Source organism: Ptychodera flava (assembly GCF_041260155.1).
Source record: "Ptychodera flava strain L36383 chromosome 3 unlocalized genomic scaffold, AS_Pfla_20210202 Scaffold_25__1_contigs__length_14229661_pilon, whole genome shotgun sequence".
Classification (NCBI taxonomy): domain Eukaryota; kingdom Metazoa; phylum Hemichordata; class Enteropneusta; family Ptychoderidae; genus Ptychodera; species Ptychodera flava.
In genome coordinates, this window is record NW_027248279.1 from 6,380,185 (window position 1) to 6,402,378 (window position 22,194).

Genomic DNA, 22,194 nt, shown 5'->3' on the forward strand with positions numbered 1-22,194 from the left:
AAAATAATGATAAAGATAATACTGGATATTATGTCTCAGCAGCACCATTGATGAAATTTTACAAAAAATCTTGCTCAATTGAAAATGACAGGTATAATGATTTTCAACAGCAAATTATTGATAGTTTAACATCTGAAGAAACTAAGAATCAGGCTAATCAGCAGCTGGATAAGACAATAACAACTAATGAAGTGTTATCAGCAATTAGAAATTTAAAAAGTAAAACAAGCAGCAGGGATTGATGGGTTTGTATAGAGCTGTTAAAACATGGTTCCTCCTTTCTCTGTAAACCCTTAGTTAAATTATTTAATGCAGTTCTAGATACATCGAACTTTCCAGACATCTGGAATACAAGCATTATGACACACTTATTTAAAAAAGGAGATAAATATGACCCGAAAAATTATAGGGGCATTTCTGTCGGAAGCTGTGTAGGAACAGTTTTCTCTTACATTCTAAATGAAAGGCTATATAGTTTTTTAGATGACAATCATATTATACATAATAATCAAGCTATATTTCGCAAAAACCATCGCACAATAGATCACATATTTACCCTGAAGACAATAATACACAAATATATTAACAATAAGCAGAATATTTATGTTTGTTGTGTTGACTTTGCTAAGGCTTTCCACTCGGTATGGAGAGTTGGTCTTTTTCATAAAGTTCTCAAAAATAACATTAATGGCAATACAGACTTATATAACACATGTACACCAACACAAAAATACACATCAAAACAAATAATTTTATCTCGCCCAGCCTGAAAGTTGAAAAAGGAGTAAAACAGGGCTGTGTTCTAAGTCCTAGTCTGTTCAATTTATATGTCAATGACTTGAAAACAAATCTAGACAAAGTAAATACTCAACCACCAGTGTTGAATAATACTCCAATTAACTCATTATTTTACGCTGATGACCTTGTCTTAATCTCTACTTCAAAAGAAGGTTTGCAGAGGGAGTTAAATACACTACACACATTTTGCTCCAATTGGAAACTTGATGTTAATTTACAGAAAACCCAAGCAATTAATTTTAGTAAATCTCCTTTGATAGATAAACACTTATTTAACTATGGTAATACATGCATCAAGTCTGTTTACAGCTAGGTACATACTGACAATTAAATCAAATGGTAGTTTTAGTGACACAATTACAAATTTGGCTGATAAAGCAGCAAAATCTTTGTATAGTTTAAAAAGGGTTTTATTGCACAACAAAAAGATAAAATTTTCCCTACATCTATTCAATGTTTTCACTAAACCTGTTTTACTGTATGGCTCAGAGATTAGGAGACAAGATTTCATGGATTACAAGAAGTGGGATAAATCAGCAATTGAAAAAACTCACCTCAAATTTTGTGAGAACATTTTACAGTGTTAATAGACAAGCTTGTAATGCCGCTGTGAGGGTGAACCAGGACAATTCCAACTTCTAATTGAGATAAAACTTAACATTGTTAAACACTGGCTTCATATCGTACAACTGCCACATTGTAATCTTGCTAAAGAAGCTTTTCTGGAGCAAATGGTAAATAACACTAACAATAGATCCTGGTTTAACTGTTTAAGTGCTTTAATTAAAGACATGGAATGGACTTTCTCCTTGATAAAGCTCCATCACTTAAACACCACAAAGTTATAACTGGATTAATGAAAACAAATTTAACAAACAATTATGAAGTCTTTTGGAAAAATTTGATCACTGATGAAAATAGTAAACTAAGAATGTATGCCAAAATAAAACGTAATTTTAGATTAGAACCCTACTAAACACAGTTACAAGGTGAGAAAAGAAAATTACTCACCAAACTTCGCATTAGCAATCATGATCTAGCAATTGAAAAAGGGAGACACACTGTTCCAAAAACCCCAATTACTGAAAGATACTGCAATCAGTGTAACACCAACAGTATTGAAGATGAAACACACTTTTTATTAGTCTGTCAGAAATACAAAGTCCAAAGAAAGAACTTTTTCAGTAAAATCAATTTCCAAACGACAATACTGGAAATCAGCTCATTTCTACTAACAAAATAAGAGTTATCTTTTAATAAACAACTTGCAGATTATATTTTTACTTCATATAAACAAAGAAATACCTAGCTATATTTATTATTACTATACTATAATACTTTATCTTTATTGAAGAAAATTTGAACTTATTTTTGTATCACACTTTTATTGCCACAAATGTGATGTAAATCCTATATTTACAAGCAAGCAATAAAAGTATTATTATATTATTTTATTATTAGTAATTAATTTCAAACAAATATCTCTGACTTAGTATCTGTCTCCCCAACCATAAAATGCAATCTAGGAGAGAAATATTTGACCTATAAAGATTACATTCTTCTGAGTGTCTGTCATGATCTTTCAATAGCATCCATGTTCATTTTCACAGTGACTGTATAGTTTAATTTAAAAGAAATCCTTTACATCTCACAGACAGCAGTAATCACATGAATATGTGATAATGTAACATACCGGTAAGAGTTGAATTAACAGAAAGTAAGGACAGCAAATAAAGTTTCTCATTGCTACTGTCACCTTGTTTACCAAACTAGTTCCTATCTATTCTCCCAGGCACATAAATTGCAACAGCGGGATACACCTCAATGCAATCTTGAAAGTACATTTTGTAAAATGTCATCAATGTCACAATGCAAAGTTTGTAATTATAGGTGATCATGCTTTACTTCCATAGCCAATGAAACCCTATATCAGTTTTCTGTAACCAAACTTATCCAATATTTTTCCTCAGAACTTAGACATTGTTATTCATTTACAAATTACCGTAAGAATGAATCAATTTTCCCAAATTCTGCCTGGCACAAAATACGAACTAGGTAAGAAAATAAATAAATTTATAAATAAATAGATAGATAAAGGAACTTATGAAAGAATAAATAAATGAATATATAAACAATTCTCTGAATATTTATCTTATTTTTCAGAATTATGTACATTGAAAATTACCTTCATTGTTTGCTACATTATCATCCAATTGTGGTAACAAAGTCGCAGTCACTGAAGAAATTAAATAATGAAACTCAATGATCTTGTCATGATTTTATCTTCTTACCAACAATATTCAGTAAGCGAATCAAGTTAACATTTCGAAACCCTTTATAGCCAGTCAGCATACATGTATGTGAAATGAAAGGGTATAGTCATAACTATGTTTTTAGTAGCTTGCATCAGGCTGATTTTGATCATTGCGTTTACTTGTGCATAAAGTCTGGCAATTACTATCAAGAATAGTGTCTCTGACATCGCTATGTTGACATTAAATGATGTGCATATCTTTCAGCTACTGAGATATTGTAGGGCTTGTAATTCATATGAGCATTTCCCAATGAGACATTGTACCGTATGACCTTCTAAACTAGCTAGACAGGGATTTTCAGAATTTAGACTAGTAGTACCTTTCAGGAAGTTCTATGACATATGTGATACCTCTGTCACTAAAATGATGAGTGACAGCATAATAAAGTATGGCTTCATTAAGTAATTCATTAAATTGCACATTTATCAATTTGGACCAATCCTGACTGATATAGAATGATATCAGAGTGCACTTACCAATTGCAAAAACCTGGTACTTCCACTACTATTAATTGTTAAAGATGATCAAAATTGATGTTATAAACAAAATGTTTCACAGACCTTGTAATGTTTAACATTGAATGGATATTAGTCCAGATTTTGATGTCATTTTTCTTTCGACCAAAAATCTTTATGAATAGAGTAATGACAACATTATGAATAGTTCTATCCATCATCATTATTGTTGATTGTTTGTTTTTCATTTACCAGGATCAGCGCAATGCCCTTCACCTCGCTGCAAGCAATGGTCACTTGGAAGTTTTAGACTATCTTAGGGAGAATGGAATTGAAGTAAACAGTGTTGACAAGGTAAGACAGGCTATTTCTTTATCAAATATTCACACAGCATTGATTTCTTTTGGAATTAGCGACAAATTTGTACAACACTGATGTTTTACGTGTGTAGACAATTGAGACAGCTTATGAATATGTGAAGGGATATTCTTTGTTTTTGTGTATGATGCGATATTAACCCTGACAATGCCACTTATTGTAAAGATTAAATCAAAAAATTTACCAGCTCAATGTTGTCATTATTGATCCTTTGACAACTAGACAACAAACAATTCTGGTACTCTTGTTTATTTTATGTTCTTTAGAGATACTCAGTGAGTTGGTGAGTCCATGTTTTTGGATAGGTCTTTACCAGTATTTGAAGTATGCTTGTACAGGTGATATACTGAAAAAATATTTTGCACCAGCTGCTGTTATGGTTGAAATATGCCGCTGTTGATTTCCAATGATATTTATGTATGTCTTCAAATAATCTAAAGATGATATCTTTTCTTTCATGAATATTTTCTCCAATTTAAAATAAGTTTGATACAATTACATTCTATGATAATTTAAACATGTGTTTCATTTTATTACAGAATAAGCGGAATGCTCTGCATCTGGCAGCTCTCAACGGTCATCAAAATGTTGTTTCTAAGCTATTGCAACAGATCAGTGACAAAAATGCTGTTGACAAGGTAAATATGTCACAAGTGTTTCTATGGATTGTATTGGCTTTGACTACAGAATGGAAATCCATGAATTCAATAAATCTATTCTAAACGACATATGTGTTGACTTTGTTTACGGAATAGAGATTCAAGATATGAAGACCACTACTGTACAACAGGTGTCAATGAATCTATTCTAAACTATGTCATTTGTATGCATGAAATAGGTGAATAATTGTGTTCCTGTGTATTTTACATACTTATTGTATTTTTAAATATAATCCCATGGTATTTTTCTCTGTTTCACGTCATCGTATACAAGTGTTTTTCGCAGAGCCGTACAACTTTTAGCCGGAGGCGAGTAGTTGTGCAGCTCCGCAAAAAACATGAGTATACGATGACGTCAAACAGAGAAAAATACCATGGGATTATATATTTATCACATGAACAGTCTTCTTATTTTTCTTTTGACATAGATGGATCAAAATTATCATAACAAATTGCATGATTGTCATCGCGAATTGTGTTTTACTTACACAGATTGCTTTCATTTAAAGAGTAAAGCGGCCCGTCACCCAGGAGATACTTTTATTCATAAATCCAATCAAGCTGAAAAATGATACATCGCACGGTATCTCCACCAACCAGATATACGGATTCGGTCACGTGAATGTGTCAATCATTATCTTGCGCTGTACTGATGCAAAGGCAAGTCGGCCATCGGTGGACATAGCTTTCACCGTGCTAGCGACGGATAGCCATAGTATTCAGAGTTGCTTAGAATATTTACAAATAGATTTATGAAGTAAATGCAACAACACGTTGAAAAAGTAATTCTTATTCTCAGAGATGCCGTGGCTTTTCAACATATCACACAAGTTTACAACCTTGGCGAGTGCGAAAGATTCCGTTCGATGACACACAGGGTGTACCTCATTGCATGTTTGTGCCCACAACGCTGCCGTCACCGGTCTCTGCCGGTGTCAACTTGTCAGTCCCAATCTCGGTCGTCGATGTTTTCGTCTTACGGATTTTGATGTTTGCAGTGGATACATCCTAATTTTGTTACTTGACGGAAACTCTGTTTTGAATGTTGTCTGAGTCAACTTTCGAAGTACATCGGATTCCACAGCGCTGCACACAGCTCGACAGCTTGTCTTCGCTACAGCCTTACGCTGCGCTGCAAGTTTGATTCCGAGCAAGAATTTACGGAATTTTTTGTGCAATGAAGGAAATTTATCGTTGTTAGTCAAATGACTTTATGCTTGTGCCTCCTATGTCGCTTTCCCGAAGATTATGTACTCATTTATTCAGTTGAACTTACGTTGAGGTGTAGGTTTCAGTTTTATCGCCAACCGGAATTGCCAGGTACGACATCCACATTGATCCCACACGACTCGACTCGAGCTGTGACCTTACTGAGCCATTAAATTAAAACGATCGACAGTATATCGATTCGATTCTCTGGAAAAGCTAGAATTTTAGTGACTTGAAATTTCGTTGGTCAAATATGCCTTCTATGTTTCCATGTCTGGATTTATCAGCTCACCTTTTTCTAAAAATGTTGTGAAAGCCAGCATGGTATCGATCACGATAAATCTGTCTGTGTCGCAACGCCTGCATGTATGAACGGTACCATGCACGATAAAAGTTGCGGTTAATGACGTACAACAGGGATAATTCGGAATTCTTATCTGTCCTGTTCTACGTCACACAGGTAGCGATTCAGGCAGTTCATGTGATAAATGTATAAATTTTACAGCTACTTTGAATTTTCAATGTGATAAAGTCTACTCTGACATTAGGTTAGCTTTATACTCAGCTGTCTGCTATCACCTTTTGATGACCTAATAAATAGACCACTCATATAATGCAAAACTTAGATAGTAGTGACTAATTCAGTGACTCATGTTTATCTTATACATGTACATGATGTTTATTATTTTTCAATGGTGAATCTGTTTTTATACATGATTACTGTATATTTGCACTAGTTATATACTAATGGCAAAATGTATGAAAGACTTCTGGTTGAAATATGTTAATTTGGATTTTCTATGATATTTATGTCATCAACTTAATGATAAGATTTTAAAGTTTATGATTAAAAAGTACTTGAATTCTTTAAACACATTTTGCATCTTATTACAGGATAAGCGGAATGCTTTGCACCTGGCAGCTCTCAATGGTCATTCCAATGTTGTTTTTGAGATATGGCATCAGATCAGTGACAGAAATGCTGTTGACAAGGTAAATATATCACATGAGTTTTTATGGGCTGTATTGACTTTGTTTATGGAATAGAGATTCAAGATATGAAGACCACTACTGTACAACAGGTGTCAATGAATCTATTCTAAACTATGTCATTTGTATGCATGAAATAGTTGAATTGTGTTCCATTGTATTTGACATTGTATTTATGGATAAATTTTACAGCTATTTGAAATTTTCAATGTGATAAAGTCTACTGTGACTTTAGGTTAGCTTTATACTCAGCTGTCTGCTATCATGTTTTGAAGATCTAACAATAGACCACTTAATGCAAAACTCAGATATAGTGACAATATAGTGACTCATGTTTATCTTATACATGATGTTTGTTATTTTTCAATGGTGAATCTATTTTTTTATACATGATTACTGTATATTTACACTCGTTCAATACAAACGGATAAAATGTGTCAAAGAATTCTGGTTGAAATATGTTGATTTGGATTTTCTATGATATATAACGATGTTATCAACTTAATGATAAGATTATAAAGTTTGTGATAAAATAGTACTTGAATTCTTTAAACACATTTTGCATCTTATTACAGGATAAGCGGAATGCTTTGCACCTGGCAGCTCTCAATGGTCATTCCAATGTTGTTTCTGTGATATGGTATCAGATCGGTGACAGAAATGCTGTTGACAAGGTAAATATATCATAGAGTTTTTATGGGCTGTATTGACTTTGTTTATGGAATAGAGATTCAAGATATGAATATCACTACTGTACAACAGGTGTCAATGAATCTATTCTAAACTGCATCTTTCTTAAACATTGGATAAGTGAAATGTTCAATGGTGAACGTCGTATACAGGGCTTTACATGTACCCAGTGATTACATTATGTTTACAACAGCTTGACACCATCGGACAGAAGGCTAGAATAGTGTCTGCATTGTCATAATGTCTGTTCATCTGTCCATCTGCCTGTCTGTCTGTCTGTCTCCACCTCTTTGTAGATGGATTTTGTTCAAGTCATAACTTAAAAAGCATTGGTCAGAATGTCATGCACTTTGGTACATAGCATCATCATGGAAAGGTCTTGATCTGACTATATTTTGGTAGATTTGGTCTGCATAATTTATAGTCATTTGCATAATTAATAATTGTATACATTTGGCTATATCACAAGAATTACTCCACCAACTTCAGCAAAACAATGCACGTACTCAAACTGTTATATGCTCTAAGTATGATAAAAATTTGGTTGGGGCACAGTTTGTGAGGTTACCCACAATTCACCTTCACGTTATTGAAAATGAGAAATGAACATTATCATGATCATCAAAACATCATCATCAAAATAATGCCGTCTTGAACCAGAATGATTAGCGCTTTTAGTTTTGCTTAATCTACCTTTGATCTGAAGGTTTACTGAGAAAAGACAGTTGAGGATTTCCTATGATTGTTTAAGTACGTCTTAAAACTAGTCGGCAATGACAACTCACAGGGTTATACACATTTGAGGCGCTTCATAGTAATTGTCCCAAGAATTGCAGTTACATTTAAAACAAAAAGTGATGCTGAGAGCTCTGTGACTGCAGTCAAAGACATTATTTATTGTCAGAAATAAAAAAGTACTGTCAAGTAAAATGTTATTTCAAAACCTTGTACTATATTTATCTGCAGCTGCATGTGAGTGTAAATAATTAGAATAATTAGGTATCCTTTAAAAGCCCATGAATTACCCTTTTTCAATATATATTAAACTGAGTTTGAGAAAGATGACCCACATTGCCAAAGGACATTTCAAACAGAGCATTTTTGTCACAAGGTCTGGATACAGCTGGTTGATATGAACTGCACAATAGGGTCATAAAGCAAATACTAAGGATAGATAATGGAGCTTTGTTACTTCACCTGTGTGATTATCATTGTTCAATGGATCTCTTGGAAAGTTATTTTTTGACTGTGACTCCAGAGATATTTCCTTGAATCGGAAACTAATGCCTAGTGTACGTGTTTTGACAAAAATCATCTGTATTAAATATTTTTATATATATAGTGTGAGTATCTGACATACTGAAAGAAAACAAAGCGAAAAAAAACTGATAAAATTTTGATGACCTATGCCTGCTGACCTGGTCTATCAATCAACCTATGGTTGGTTGCAAGACACACCTATTTCTGAAAAAATTTTGAATGAAATTGTAAATTTGATGTATTATCAGCAAAATTGCCAACATTGGCTCAAGCATTACCTACCTGTAGTCTTTCGTTAGCTCAATAACAAACAATTGACAAAGGAAAACTAATCATTACTTACACTTATAGGAGAGTTTCAAACTAAAATGCTGATCAGATATTTATTAAATGTTACTTGTCTTTGACACTCATACACATTAGGTCAATCAAAATATCAGAAGTTAAAAGAGTATTTAATTTAACATACAAAACATTCTGAAGATGATGTCATATCTGATATCTTTGCATTCAGGAATGTTGAACTACCAACATTATAATCGCCATAGACCCTACAGCATGTCTGAACTTTTGATTATCTCTGAAACTTTGATAAGGTTTACTCAAATTTGTCTTTTTCAACAACGAATTGTTAATAATGCCTGAGTTTGTCTGGCTTAAGTATCTGGGTGATATTTAAGGTTCCATTCAACCATATGCAAATTAATTTGGTGGAACAGGCTTTGAAGTAATAAGCAGTAACAGCACTCATAAAAGGAACAGGTGCATGGCACATTTCTTTCATAATGATCCTATGATCCTATTTGAATAAGGAAATTAAACAAAACTTATCTTGGGTCGAAGTTTTATGGTGATTCTATCCAGCTATTACATAGTAGCTCAAGGTTACTAACATTCTCCTCAAATCAGGGCATGCCGGAACTATTGTATAGCATTGGGCAGTGCAGTGTAGTACACGGGACACACACTACATAGAATATTAAGGTACAACAGCTTTTAAAAATCCTTGATATCAATAAAATGACAATATATATCTGGCTATCAAAAACAGCACGATTGTCAGTGTTTACTTCATAATAAAAGCAACTCATCAAGTTATAGCAGATGCGAACATATCGCACCAGGGATCACTAATCCTTGTTTTGCTGTACGTAAAGGCATTTGATGAACATTAGAATTGTTACAGTAACATCATGCAATGTTAATGAATACAGGGATACCAGCCTAGTTAAGCTGTGCTTGGTTTTGACAAATCTTGTGAAGAACATAGATATTATTATAGATATTATTATATAAGAAATAAAAATAGACTGAAAAAAATGAAAACCCCTGAAGCTCAAATTGAAATTAGGCAGATGAACAAAGCTTACAAGAAGTTGATCAAGCAGAAGCTTAAAAATTACTACCATGATTTGCATACTAAATTGAGAAATTTGAAAAGGGAGAATTCTAAAGATTATTGGAATATTATCAATAGGGTGGAAAACAAAAATGGTGGTTCTGGAAATGTGCCTATGTCTTCTTTTGTTCAACATTTCAGAAATTTAAGTCAGAAGAACAATCCTATGGATGCCCCTGAAAAAAAAGCTTTTGACCCTAGGTCCCTAAATCATTCTATAAATACTTTCATTAATAACTCCATTACAGTAGAAGAACTAATGAAACAAGTACGAAAGTTGAAGAATAATAAGAGTTGTGGCTTAGACAACATTATCAATGAATTTATCAAAAACAGCCCTGATAACGTACGTGAGATTATAGTTGATTTGTTTAATGTGGTTTTGGATACCGGTTTTGTTCCTCATGATTGGTGTGTTGGTATCATAAAACCCTTGTATAAAAACAAAGGGTCAATTGATGACCCCGACAACTACCGAGGCATAACTCTGCTGAGCTGTCTTGGGAAATTGTTTACCTCTGTTATAAATGCTCGTTTAAGTTGGTATGTTGAGAGCACTGGCATGCTGGGCGAAGAACAAGCTGGTTTTCGGGAGGGTTACAGCACAATGGATCATATCTTTGTCCTTCATAGTATTATTGACTTATATTTATCTCGACACAAACGAATTTTCTGTGCTTTTATCGACTATAAAAAAGCATTTGACTTTATTGATAGAACTTCCCTTTGGAAAAAGCTTATAAGTCATGATATAAATGGTAAAGTCTTGAATGTTATTTATAATATGTATGATAATGCCAAATCATGTGTAAAAAATGAGAACTGTCTTTCAGAATTATTTACTTGTAATATTGGTGTAAGACAAGGTGAAAACTGTCGCCACTGTTATTTGCTATTTATCTCAATGACTTTGAATATTCTGTCAGCAGAAGTTATAGAGGATTAGATCAGCTTTCAAAAGATTTTTGCTCTGTACTTAGTGACGACGATGTTGAAGTATTTCTGCGTCTTTATGTGTTATTGTATGCTGATGACACCATTGTACTTGCAGAATCTGCTGAGGAGTTGCAAAATGCGCTCAATGCTGTATATACCTATTGTAATAACTGGCACCTTACGGTTAACACAAGTAAAACTAAGGTTGTTATTTTTTCGAAGGGTAAAGTTAAAAAGCACAAGTTTACTTTTGGCAAAGACTCTATTGAAGTCTGTGATGAATACACATATCTAGGTACACTCCTTAATTACAATGGTAAATTTACAAAAGCAATTGATAAACAGGTCAATCAGGCCAGGCGTGCCATGTATAGTCTAAAAGCCAAGGCCCAACGTCTTAATCTCCCTGTTGACATCCAGTGCGAGTTATTTGATGTTTTTGTCACACCTATACTCTTGTATGGGTGTGAAATTTGGGGATATCAAAATCCAAAACAAATCAACACATTTTATAATAAGTACCTGAAAAACCTTTTAAGGGTAAATACTAGAACAGCGAACTGTATGGTTTATGGAGAGTTGGGAAAAATCAGTATGGATATTATTATTGAAAAACGTATGATTAACTTTTGGATACACTTGATATCTTCCAAAGAGAGTAAATTGTCTTGTTCCATGTTTAGATTATTGAAGTCCATGCATGATAACAACAGCTATAAGTCGCCTTGGATTGTAAAAATCAAAAGTGTTCTTGACAAGTGTGGTTTTTCTAATATCTGGTATGACTATAAAAATGTAAACAAGAAATGGTTGAAACACAGTTTGGAGTTGCGAATGAAAGATATCAGCATTCAAAATTGGCACAGCGAGGTCCAAAAAAATACTTTATGTACAAACTATCGTATCTTCAAGAATGAGTGTATCTCTGAATACTACCTATCTAAGCTCAACGCAACGGACAGAATTAATTTCACTAAATTTCGTTGTGGTAGCCACAAACTCCCTATTTCCAACCGTTACCAAAATAATATTAGTAATATTTGTACTTTGTGTGATTCAGGCAAAATTGGTGATGAAATGCATTATATATTAGAATGTCCTGCTTTAAATAATGAAAGAAAAAATTATGTAAAAAGTTATTACTATACACGTCCTAACACTGTCATGTTCGAGAATCTCTTCAAAAGTAAGAATATGCATGATCTCTCAAAATTAGCGAAATTCGCCAACCTCATTATGAACAAGTTTAAGTAGTTTTTCTTTCTGCTTTATGTATTTTTCCGTATGTGCATGTAATTGTTCTACTTTTAGTGCTATTTTTTTAAATACATTTAAAGTCTTTTTCAGAACTTTTTTTCGATGTATTATTTCCTGTTTAGAGATTTTGATGTAAATGTACTCTCATACCTAGAAAGGGGTCGTAGAGCTCAATAAAATTATTATTATTATTACAACATGGAATTTCCTGATGGTTTTCTTTAATTGTCAGGATGTTTAAAATATAAAAAACAGATAGGATGTAATGGATTGACAACTCTGTATTCGCTCAAGTATTAGCGTCGACGTCAGAACAAGTACTGCAGACTGTCTGTCATTTATTGCTCGGTCATACTATGGCCTGATCTCCATTTACATGTAGCGAAAATGGAGATTGTATCCATGTCAAATGTAATATGATGAAAAAATCATAAAGCGTAGTTGTTAACTATCATGGCACATTATTTGGTTTAAAGATACCATGGCTTATATAGCATACCGGCTTTCGTTCAGTATACTCGTTCAGATAATTTTGCTTCCAAAAAAGAGGGATGCATTTTCCTCAGTGCTAAAGATAGCATACTTGATCAGTATTGCTTTTATTTATTTATTTATTTATTTATTATTTATTTATTTATTTATTTATTTATTTATTTATTTATTTATTTATTTATTATTTATTTATTTATTTATTTATTTATATTTATTTATTTATATTATTTATTTATTTATTTATATTTATTTATTTATTTATTTATTTATTTATTTATTTATTTATTTATTTATTATTTATTTATATTTATTTATTTATATTATTTATTTATTTATTTATTTATTTATATTTATTTATTTATTGATTGATTATTATTTATTTATTGCTTCCTCACTGGCATTCAAAGATTACATAACTGAACATAGACAACCAAAAATAATAAAACAACTAAACTGCAAGAGAAAACCCCTTTGCGCCACAGTTGGGCAATACATACAAAGTTAAGACGAAAACAGAAGCCAGTAAATGGTAAGACAAAAAGGTGTCTAACAACCCCTAGCACTGACCCACCGTACATCAAAAATGGGAAAAAATGTAAGGACAACGAAAAACAGAAAAAATGATCATCAAACATTTTACATGATAAAAACCGAGAGAAAACAGAGAATGTATGAATGCTAGTAAACATGAGTGATGCCCTTTTTTATCTTCATCTTTTAATCACATCTTATGTGCTTGTGATATCATGAAATTCTACAGGTGATTGTAAAATTCTACTGGTTATTATGTACATGTATTGTCAATTCATGAAAATGGTGTCCATCTTATGTATTACTGTAAACCCTTACCTGCTACATTGTTTAAATTTGTCCATTTAGTAGAGATTCTTGGGATTACCAGCTCTGTTTATGTTCTTAAGTACAGTAGTAACTTGAAAGTGTTTTTCACAGTTTTTTTGAACTTAACATTTCCCACTTTGAACTTATTAGGACAATCGGACTGCACTTCACCTTGCTTCCATTAAAGGACATTCAGAGGTTGTCACTAGACTGTTGCAGAGCCCTCCTTATTGGGTGTGTCAGCATTCAGAGGTTGTCACTAGACTGTTGCAGAGCCCTCCTTATTGGGTGTGTCAGACCTCTGTGCGAAAAGATATTGTTGATAAGGTAAGTGGTGTTCTCAATTACATAAGGCTGTTGATACTCAAAAATATTAATTCAAGTCATTCAGTGTTTTCTTGTTTACAGCCATTGTAAATGTCACTTTCCCATATTTTGCTGTCAGATTCTTTCTAAATCAATTGGTTTTATGTAAATTTTGAAAACTGGTTGACTTGCTGTTTAAAAATCAATATGAGTAATTCAAATTAGCCTTCTTCTTTATTCTAAAATGTAACAGAGGTGAATTCATTGGTCAATGTATTGCAGTCGATAAATTGAATCATAAATAATTATATCAGCTATTTATTGATTTCGTCAAATAATGATACTACTAAAGAAAGATATGCTTCGAAGCCAACACCAGCGATTTCAGGTAGTCATGGCAATATAGAGATTGGTTAAAAAGTTTTCCATGGCCATGAATAAATGATTTCCTCTGTATTGCTACAAATGCAAGCTTTGAAATTGTTTAATTTGATGGTTTTAAAGTTTCAAACAACAAATATATTAATTCTACATTAGATATCTGAATCCCTTGTCATTACTCTCTAACTTACTTTTGTAAACTAATACAATCCGAATGGAATTGTTGAAAAAAGAGTGATATAAAGGACAAGAACCAAATAAATAATCCAGAATAATTGCATAGACCATATTTTCTATCAATGAGTGATGACTCATTTGATCTCACTGAACACATGATTATAAATCACCCAAATGTCTGTGATAACAGCATTTGCTTAATAAATGCAATAATCACTTTTGCAGTAGGTTGCCTTCTTATTCTACATGTATTGGTAATTTAATCATCTTATTTTCTCTTCACATTTTGTACACAAACAGGACAAAAGAACAGCTCTACACCTTGCTACAATTCACGGGCACTTAGAAGTTGTCAAAATTCTGATTGAGAAAGGAGCCCATAAAGATGCAGTTGATAAGGTAAGTGGGGGAACTATAGAACTTTAGTTTGATTTAGTAATGACACTATTCCAAAAGGAGAGAGAATTTCAACATGTACAAAACCATCAGATCTGTTAGCACAGTCATGCAGAGATTATGGTACTCCTTGACAATATTTGGATGAAGAAACACTTCAATGATTAATGCCAATATTCAGTAATGTTATTTTCATAGTAACCACTCCAATATCATACTTTTACAAGGACAATCAATCTACCGTTCGCCTTACAGCAAATAATGTTTACAGCAGTATTTCTGAATATCTCCCTTACAATGACATCAACATAAATACCAAAGGCAAGATACATTGCAGTAGTAGTATTGCACACGCACTATTTACATGCATTGATATAAGGAGATCAACACCTCATATACATTTATGTATTACAGTGTCTTCAGTTCCTTTTAACCTTAGTCATTTTATCACCTTAACTTCTATTCTCATTTTGTATATAAACAAAGAGAAAACAACTGCTTATCATCATCCTGTCAACTTAAGATACTTAAGATAACATTTAACTTAGAAATAATTTACTATGTTCAAAGTCATCACATGTGTAGATACAGTCATACATAGATTACTCACCATCGAGTTTTACATGACAGTCACGTGTTTATAGTTGAATATTCGAAAATGTTAATTTTGATGTATTTTGATGCAAAAACTCTCTCTTCTGATTCCTACACATCAGGACAATCGAACAGTACTTCACCTTGCAGCAATTAAAGGTTTCCTCAGCATTGTTGAGTATCTCTGTGATAAGGGAATTGGCTTGAATGCCACTGACAAGGTAATTTTGTATATTCAGTAACAGTGTACTGATACTGTTTGGCATCATTTGATATTAAATAGATAAAAAACACCATGTGTTATCAGAGATAATTTGTCCTGATGCTGTATATTTACTCATGCTCTTTGAGAATGGCATTGTCTTGAATGCCACAGTCTAGGTAAAACAGTAGTATTTTCAGCACAAGTTACACCTGCAATTGTTTTAATAGAAATTGATGATGTCGCTTTTCACCTTTATTTAAGTTGAACCTTCATTTGAAATTCTCAGACTGGATTTTTTTAAAATTCAAACAAACTTTCAATCATGAATGCATCAATCAATATCACATTACTAGATATCAACTACCATAATCCACTGTCTTGAACATCAAACTTTCTATTCTAGATACAATATATGTTGATTTGCTTACAGAAGCTGACAAAAAATAATGTGAATCTTGAAAGTCATGCAGAACATTTCTATATACCATACCTCTCTACCAGTAATACTGGATCTAAAAAACAGAGAGAAACCTATAAATTGGCCAAATTCTACACAAGTAATCACTATTGTATTGTCCTAGCTACCTTCTTATCAGCATTTCAAGACCTGTCTTCTGTTCTCATTTCATACACAAACAAGGACAAGAGAAGTGCATTACACCTTGCAGCGATTCATGGACACTTAGATGTTGTAAAAGCTCTGTGTGAGAAAGTAGTAGATAAAGATATCAGAGATAAGGTAAATGGAAAACTACAACTGTGTTTGGTATTAAACTAAATAGTATTACTCAGAAAAGGAGCAATAGTTTCACCATGAATTATCAGATGTGGAGGCTCATTTGTGCATGGTTTCTCCATATCTTTGTTTTCATTCAAGAAACACATTGATGTTTATGTTTGAACCACATTGATGTTTATTGCATAATGTTAATGTAATATGATTTTGAAAGCAACAACCTTAACTTCCAATTTCTTAACACTAAATGAAAAATTCAACATCCTTTCACCTTACATTCATTAAAGATCACATGAATGTTGCCATGCATTTGTGTGATGATGGAATCGACACAGACCCCACTGACAAAAACATTTTCATCATCAGTGACCGTAAATCTACACTGGTTTACATGCTCAGTAGATGAAAAATGAATAATGACGGAGAATATTTCAGTTTAGTTGGCTTTTCAATTTTTGCCATAAAGTAGATATTCAGAAAATGTTGATACTTAAAAAACATAGATGACAATGACGTAAGCAACCTGACCACAATTCTCCAGTTTTCCCCCTGTAATCATTTGATGTAACTTCTTTGTTATATACTAGGATAAGAGAAATATCCTTCATCTTGCGGCTCGTAAGGGACACCCAGATATTGTCAGCTTTCTTTGTGAGGAGGGCATAGATAAAGATGCAGTCGACAAGGTGAAGTAGTATTAGTGATAAATTATTCAATGAAATAATTTGGCTAGGGGAGAGAGAGAATGTGTGAGAGTATGTGTCATATGTTCTTGTCAACATTGTTCATATCTGGTGGTGTTTGCTGTAAAATTTCAGATTTGTCGTCATAAGAGTAGTTACATGTAAATTTCTAGGTATCTGTAATAGACATCATCTGATATAAATATCAGCCATGATATTTATGGTAAACATCCAGATATGCACCATAAACATTATCAATTTTGGAGTGTTCCCAAACTACATTTGCAATTTGATACTGAACAAATTAAACAAATAAAATAGCTCCCTCTTTCCTGTACGATGCAATGTTACCTACATTAACATATAAATGGTTTTGAGGAACAAGGATATTTCCAACAGGTAAATACAAAAATAATATGTGTAATCTTGAAGTGTCATCCCATGATTTTTCCAATAAACTTCTTGGAAATTTTAGACAAGCTCTAGCAAATATTCTATGGTACAGTGAAGTTCCAATAATCATTATAAGTACTGATTTTAAATACCATTTCCAGGACAATAATGATGCCCTCAATTTAGCATCAGGACATGGACACAGTCAGGTTGTCCGCATATTGCTTCAAACTAACCAGTCGGAGGATGATGAGGTAAATAAATTTCTCCATTTTTGTACACAAGGATAATTATCCCGCAGGGTCTTTATTTATTAATGTATAAAGATTATCTCAGCACAAAAATTACAGATCATAAGCCCGAAATAAGCCTAGTGTCTTTATTCTGTTTTCAAAATTTGAACTTTGTGAAAGTATTTCAATATTTCCATTCTATTGTCAGGAACGTTAGAGAAACACTTCACATTTTACAGCTATTAAATTGCAACATTGACATTTGATGTATTTTCTACTTTGTTTTGTCCAGCAAGCCAGGCATTTTTTGTGCAGGATTCATCTTAGGGTAGTGGAGAGTGTTAAGACAGTTGGTTGGAGAATAGAATTCTCAAGGGAATCTGAGGCCTAACACATTTGCATGATGGGATGCTGAATACCTTTCCGGGGATAAAGTTCTGTAGAAGATTGTATAAATTTGCCAGCCATGAGTGGAATAGTGTGTTCATTGATTACTAGTAGTCTACCACAATATTGAATTATTCCATGGATGGTACAGCCATAGCTACTGGCAGTAAAAACACCTGGTGATAAGTCTTTGGCAATTAACTGGCTTTCCAAAAGGGTATACTTAGAGAAACACTGTACACTGTATGTCAAAGCCATCCTGACATAACTACATGCAGATATTCATATCAAGAGCATAATTGAAATATGTAACATTGTATACTTTTTCAGACGTGTACACTGCCAGTCTATCAAGATAGCAATTATCAGTCAGGACCTCCGGGCAATCAAGAAAATCCACAAAATTTAACAGGTAATACTCCTCATGTCTTTGCTTTTAATATCAAAGTCAGACAACCACCCACAGTGTCAGACCAGAACAGCTGCTCTTATTTGGTAACATTTTGTCTCTGTTAGCCTAGTACATCTCAATAACAGTAATCCCTTGTTTACATGATTTTATCCTTCTGGTTACGAGGAGTGCACATTCAATATGATAATTTGTTTACATAGTGGGTAAGGACATTTACACCCACTCCACCATTCCTCTTAGATGATCCCAGAGCCTTGCAGAAATGAACAGTGTGAATGTAGATTGCTATGCTTTTTTGCATTTTTGTTATGGTATGTAAGTCTTTACTGTATTCTGCATAAATTTGTGCAACACGCGATATTCTACCTTCAGAGTATCTCGATTGCAAAGAGTGTGGATGATCTAACCATCGCTTCTCTCCTTTTCCTGGTGGTGGAGGGTTGAGTTGTTGGGCCAACTCTATAAATGTGGCTCAGACGACTGAATGATATTCTTTGCTGTTCACTTTGTAATTTACATTTGTGTGTCTGATTTTCATCCTTGTTATAAATCATGAATGTATAATCTCCAAATTCCTGGACCTATATCTTATGAATTTCGAATTGTATTGCACATGGCACAGCAGTTAGTGACACAGGTGAATATCTGACTTTGTTCTAAATGTTGTTGAGTTATATCAAAACAGAACCCTGTTTATTAACAATTTTATGTCATATAAACCGTGGCAGCGACAGATGTTGGAATAATGAAAAACAGTAACATTAGACATGTATACCTCAATCGATAAAAAAATGAATGGATTTCGCCTAAACAAGTAAATATAAGGAAAAAAGATGACATTTCCTAATGCTCATTTTTGTTGTATTTTCTCCTATATTTTAGCCATTGTCCTGGAAACTTGACCACGTGACACTTTAGTGTTTGAATGCATACTGAAACAAACAAAAGTTACATTAATAGTTTGTATTTTTCTGTTGTAATTGAGTATTTTTTCCGTTTTTAACTCCAGATCTCCTTCAAACATTACCATCACCACGAATGCCAGTATCAACTGACCCGGGGACAAGTCAGCATGGAGATGGCATCAATCAGGTTACAGATCTCAGTCGTCAACCATTCAATGATCAGTTCTTACAAGTTCAAAGACAAAATACAGCAGTAAATAACCAGGTTCAGCAACATTCTATAATGCCTCCCATTAAATTTTTACTTAACTTGATATCCTGTGTTTGTCTTCCAAAGATTTTATTCAGTTTTGACAAAATTATGTTTTGAGTTGAGAAAGCACTGAATAACTGCATTCCACTTCCAGATGTTTAACAGTCCAAGGTTTCCAAAAAATGGATGCATTCAACCAGGAATATCTTCCCAAAATCCAACCCAACCGCCACCAATTACTATGTTCCCGCCTCAGCCAAGTTACAGAACAATTACAACCATTGTTACAACTCCACAGCAGTCAATATCAGGTATGTCACATCTTTGATAAGCGTTAGAAAGATCAGAATTACAGATAGATGTGTACATTATTATACACCTATGTCTGTAACCTATTGAGTTTCATTGTACAGTAAGTTTTGGTATCAGAGGACACGGAGTCCAATAACTGTAGGTGTCATTTGGCTCTATTAGAACGTAGACATCAAAACACCCTTACACAAACACTGGAAAAAGAAGAGAATATTTTACATGTTTTTCAAAAATATATACTGCTTAATATTTAATACTTTACAAAATGAATTATGGTCAGTCCGAACCTGTGAATGTGAGTGAATTTATGCTGCTGACCTACAATTTCTATACATGCATTGCGCTGTGCAGACTGTGTAGCTTTGTAGCAGACACACTGAACACATTTGTTCATGACCGCTCAGTGCAGTGTATAAAGGGCAACAAATTACGTCTTATCTTCCACTTTTTTTCTGGTAAAATTGCACTAAAAAGGTATATTGTAATAAGGTTACTCAAAAATACCAGGTTTGTGTCGGAGTACATCGTGTGGCATAGATATTGTTCCCAGCACCATATTTACATCCCTGCAGGATGTACTCAGACATAAATCCCTGCATTTTGTTAATAACCTTATGTTATTATTTGCATAGTCTTCTTGCTGTTGTTTGCAATGTTAACATCGTAGGAAATAATACTTAAGAGATGCAACAGTTCGTAACTGTTGATTATATGCAGTGAAAGTTCAAAGGTGCTTCAGAAGGAAAAGTGGTATTGGATAATGTATAATGTGTTTGAGTAAATAACTAGTTTAGACAGTGGTTGAGTGTAATGATGATCCAGTTTAGACAGTGTGTGAGTGTAACTGTGGTGATCCAGGTTAGACAGTGTGTGAGTGTAACTGTGATGATCCAGTTTAGACAGTGTTTGAGTGTAACTGTGATGATCCAGTTTAGACAGTGTGTGAGTGTAATTGTGGTGATCCAGTTTAGACAGTGGTTGAGTGTAACTGATGATCCAGTTTAGACAGTGTGTGAGTGTAACTGTGGTGATCAAGTTTAGACAGTGTGTTAGTAACTGTGATGATGATCCAGTTTAGACAGTGTGTGAGTGTAACTGTGATGATCCAGTTTAGACAGTGTTTGAGTGTAACTGTGATGATCCAGTTTAGACAGTGTTTGAGTGTAACTGTGATGATCCAGTTTAGACAGTGTTTGAGTGTAACTGTGATGATCCAGTTTAGACAGTGTGTGAGTGTAATTGTGATGATCCAGTTTAGACAGTGTGTTAGTGTAATTGTGGTGATCCAGTTTAGACAGTGTTTGAGTGTCACCATGATGATCCTGTTAAGACAATGTTTGAGTGTACTTGTAGTGATCCAGTGTGTGAGTGTTATTGTGGTGATCCAGTTTAGACAGTGTGTTAGTGTAACTGTGATGATCCAGTTTAGACAGTGTGTGAGTGTAACTGTGGTGATCCAGTTTAGACAGTGTTTGAGTGTAACTGTGATGATCCAGTTTAGACAGTGTGTGAGTGTAACTGTGATGATCCAGTTTAGACAGTGTGTGAGTGTAACTGTGATGATCCAGTTTAGACAGTGTGTAAGTGTAACTGTGATGATCCAGTTTAGACAGTGTGTGAGTGTAACTGTGATGATCCAGTTTAGACAGTGTGTGAGTGTAACTGTGATGATCCAGTTTAGACAGTGTGTTAGTGTAATTGTGGTGATCCAGTTTAGACAGTGTTTGAGTGTCACCATGATGATCCTGTTAGACAATGTTTGAGTGTAATTGTGGTGATCCAGTTTAGACACCACCCTATCACTATTTTGTTTAATGGAAGTAGAATATTTAGTTGATAAAACTGTTGTATTGCTGCGTGTAGATATGTTACTTAGTTCTTTTTAATTGTCATATTGCATTGCAGCTTATACTAACCAATATCAAAACCAAGTATGGATCTGGGATATGGTTCCTTTCCATCAACCAATAACAGTGCCACGACTACTGCATCAGTCTCTGCATCGGCAATACCAAATTTGTAAGTTTTCCTTCAATATGTCTTTTGCAACAAGGTTATCATACATGTGTCATCCTAACTAGAGGAATAGGTTGATGTTCACTTAACATACTTATTTTTGTAAACCCTAAATACCATGAATGTT

The 22,194-nt window shown here is 33.6% G+C and overlaps 2 protein-coding genes across 2 annotated transcripts in view; both read left to right on the forward strand.

The window, feature by feature from the left end:
- LOC139125229 (uncharacterized) overlaps window positions 1–22,194 on the forward strand; it is a 496,067-nt gene that overhangs the window by 214,955 nt on the left and 258,918 nt on the right. The gene's annotated exons all lie outside the window — the stretch shown is intronic.
- The window catches only part of LOC139125596 (serine/threonine-protein phosphatase 6 regulatory ankyrin repeat subunit B-like), a 59,776-nt gene that overhangs the window by 32,856 nt on the left and 4,726 nt on the right, over window positions 1–22,194 (forward strand). Inside the window, exons 19-32 of the mRNA XM_070691694.1 lie at window positions 3,824–3,922; window positions 4,486–4,584; window positions 6,709–6,807; window positions 7,380–7,478; window positions 13,829–14,005; window positions 14,843–14,941; window positions 15,655–15,753; window positions 16,378–16,476; window positions 17,061–17,159; window positions 17,711–17,803; window positions 18,500–18,581; window positions 19,591–19,751; window positions 19,894–20,050; window positions 21,957–22,070. Coding sequence (XP_070547795.1) covers window positions 3,824–3,922; window positions 4,486–4,584; window positions 6,709–6,807; window positions 7,380–7,478; window positions 13,829–14,005; window positions 14,843–14,941; window positions 15,655–15,753; window positions 16,378–16,476; window positions 17,061–17,159; window positions 17,711–17,803; window positions 18,500–18,581; window positions 19,591–19,751; window positions 19,894–20,050; window positions 21,957–22,070 — 1,576 coding nt within the window. The remainder of the gene's footprint in view (window positions 1–3,823; window positions 3,923–4,485; window positions 4,585–6,708; window positions 6,808–7,379; window positions 7,479–13,828; window positions 14,006–14,842; window positions 14,942–15,654; window positions 15,754–16,377; window positions 16,477–17,060; window positions 17,160–17,710; window positions 17,804–18,499; window positions 18,582–19,590; window positions 19,752–19,893; window positions 20,051–21,956; window positions 22,071–22,194) is intronic.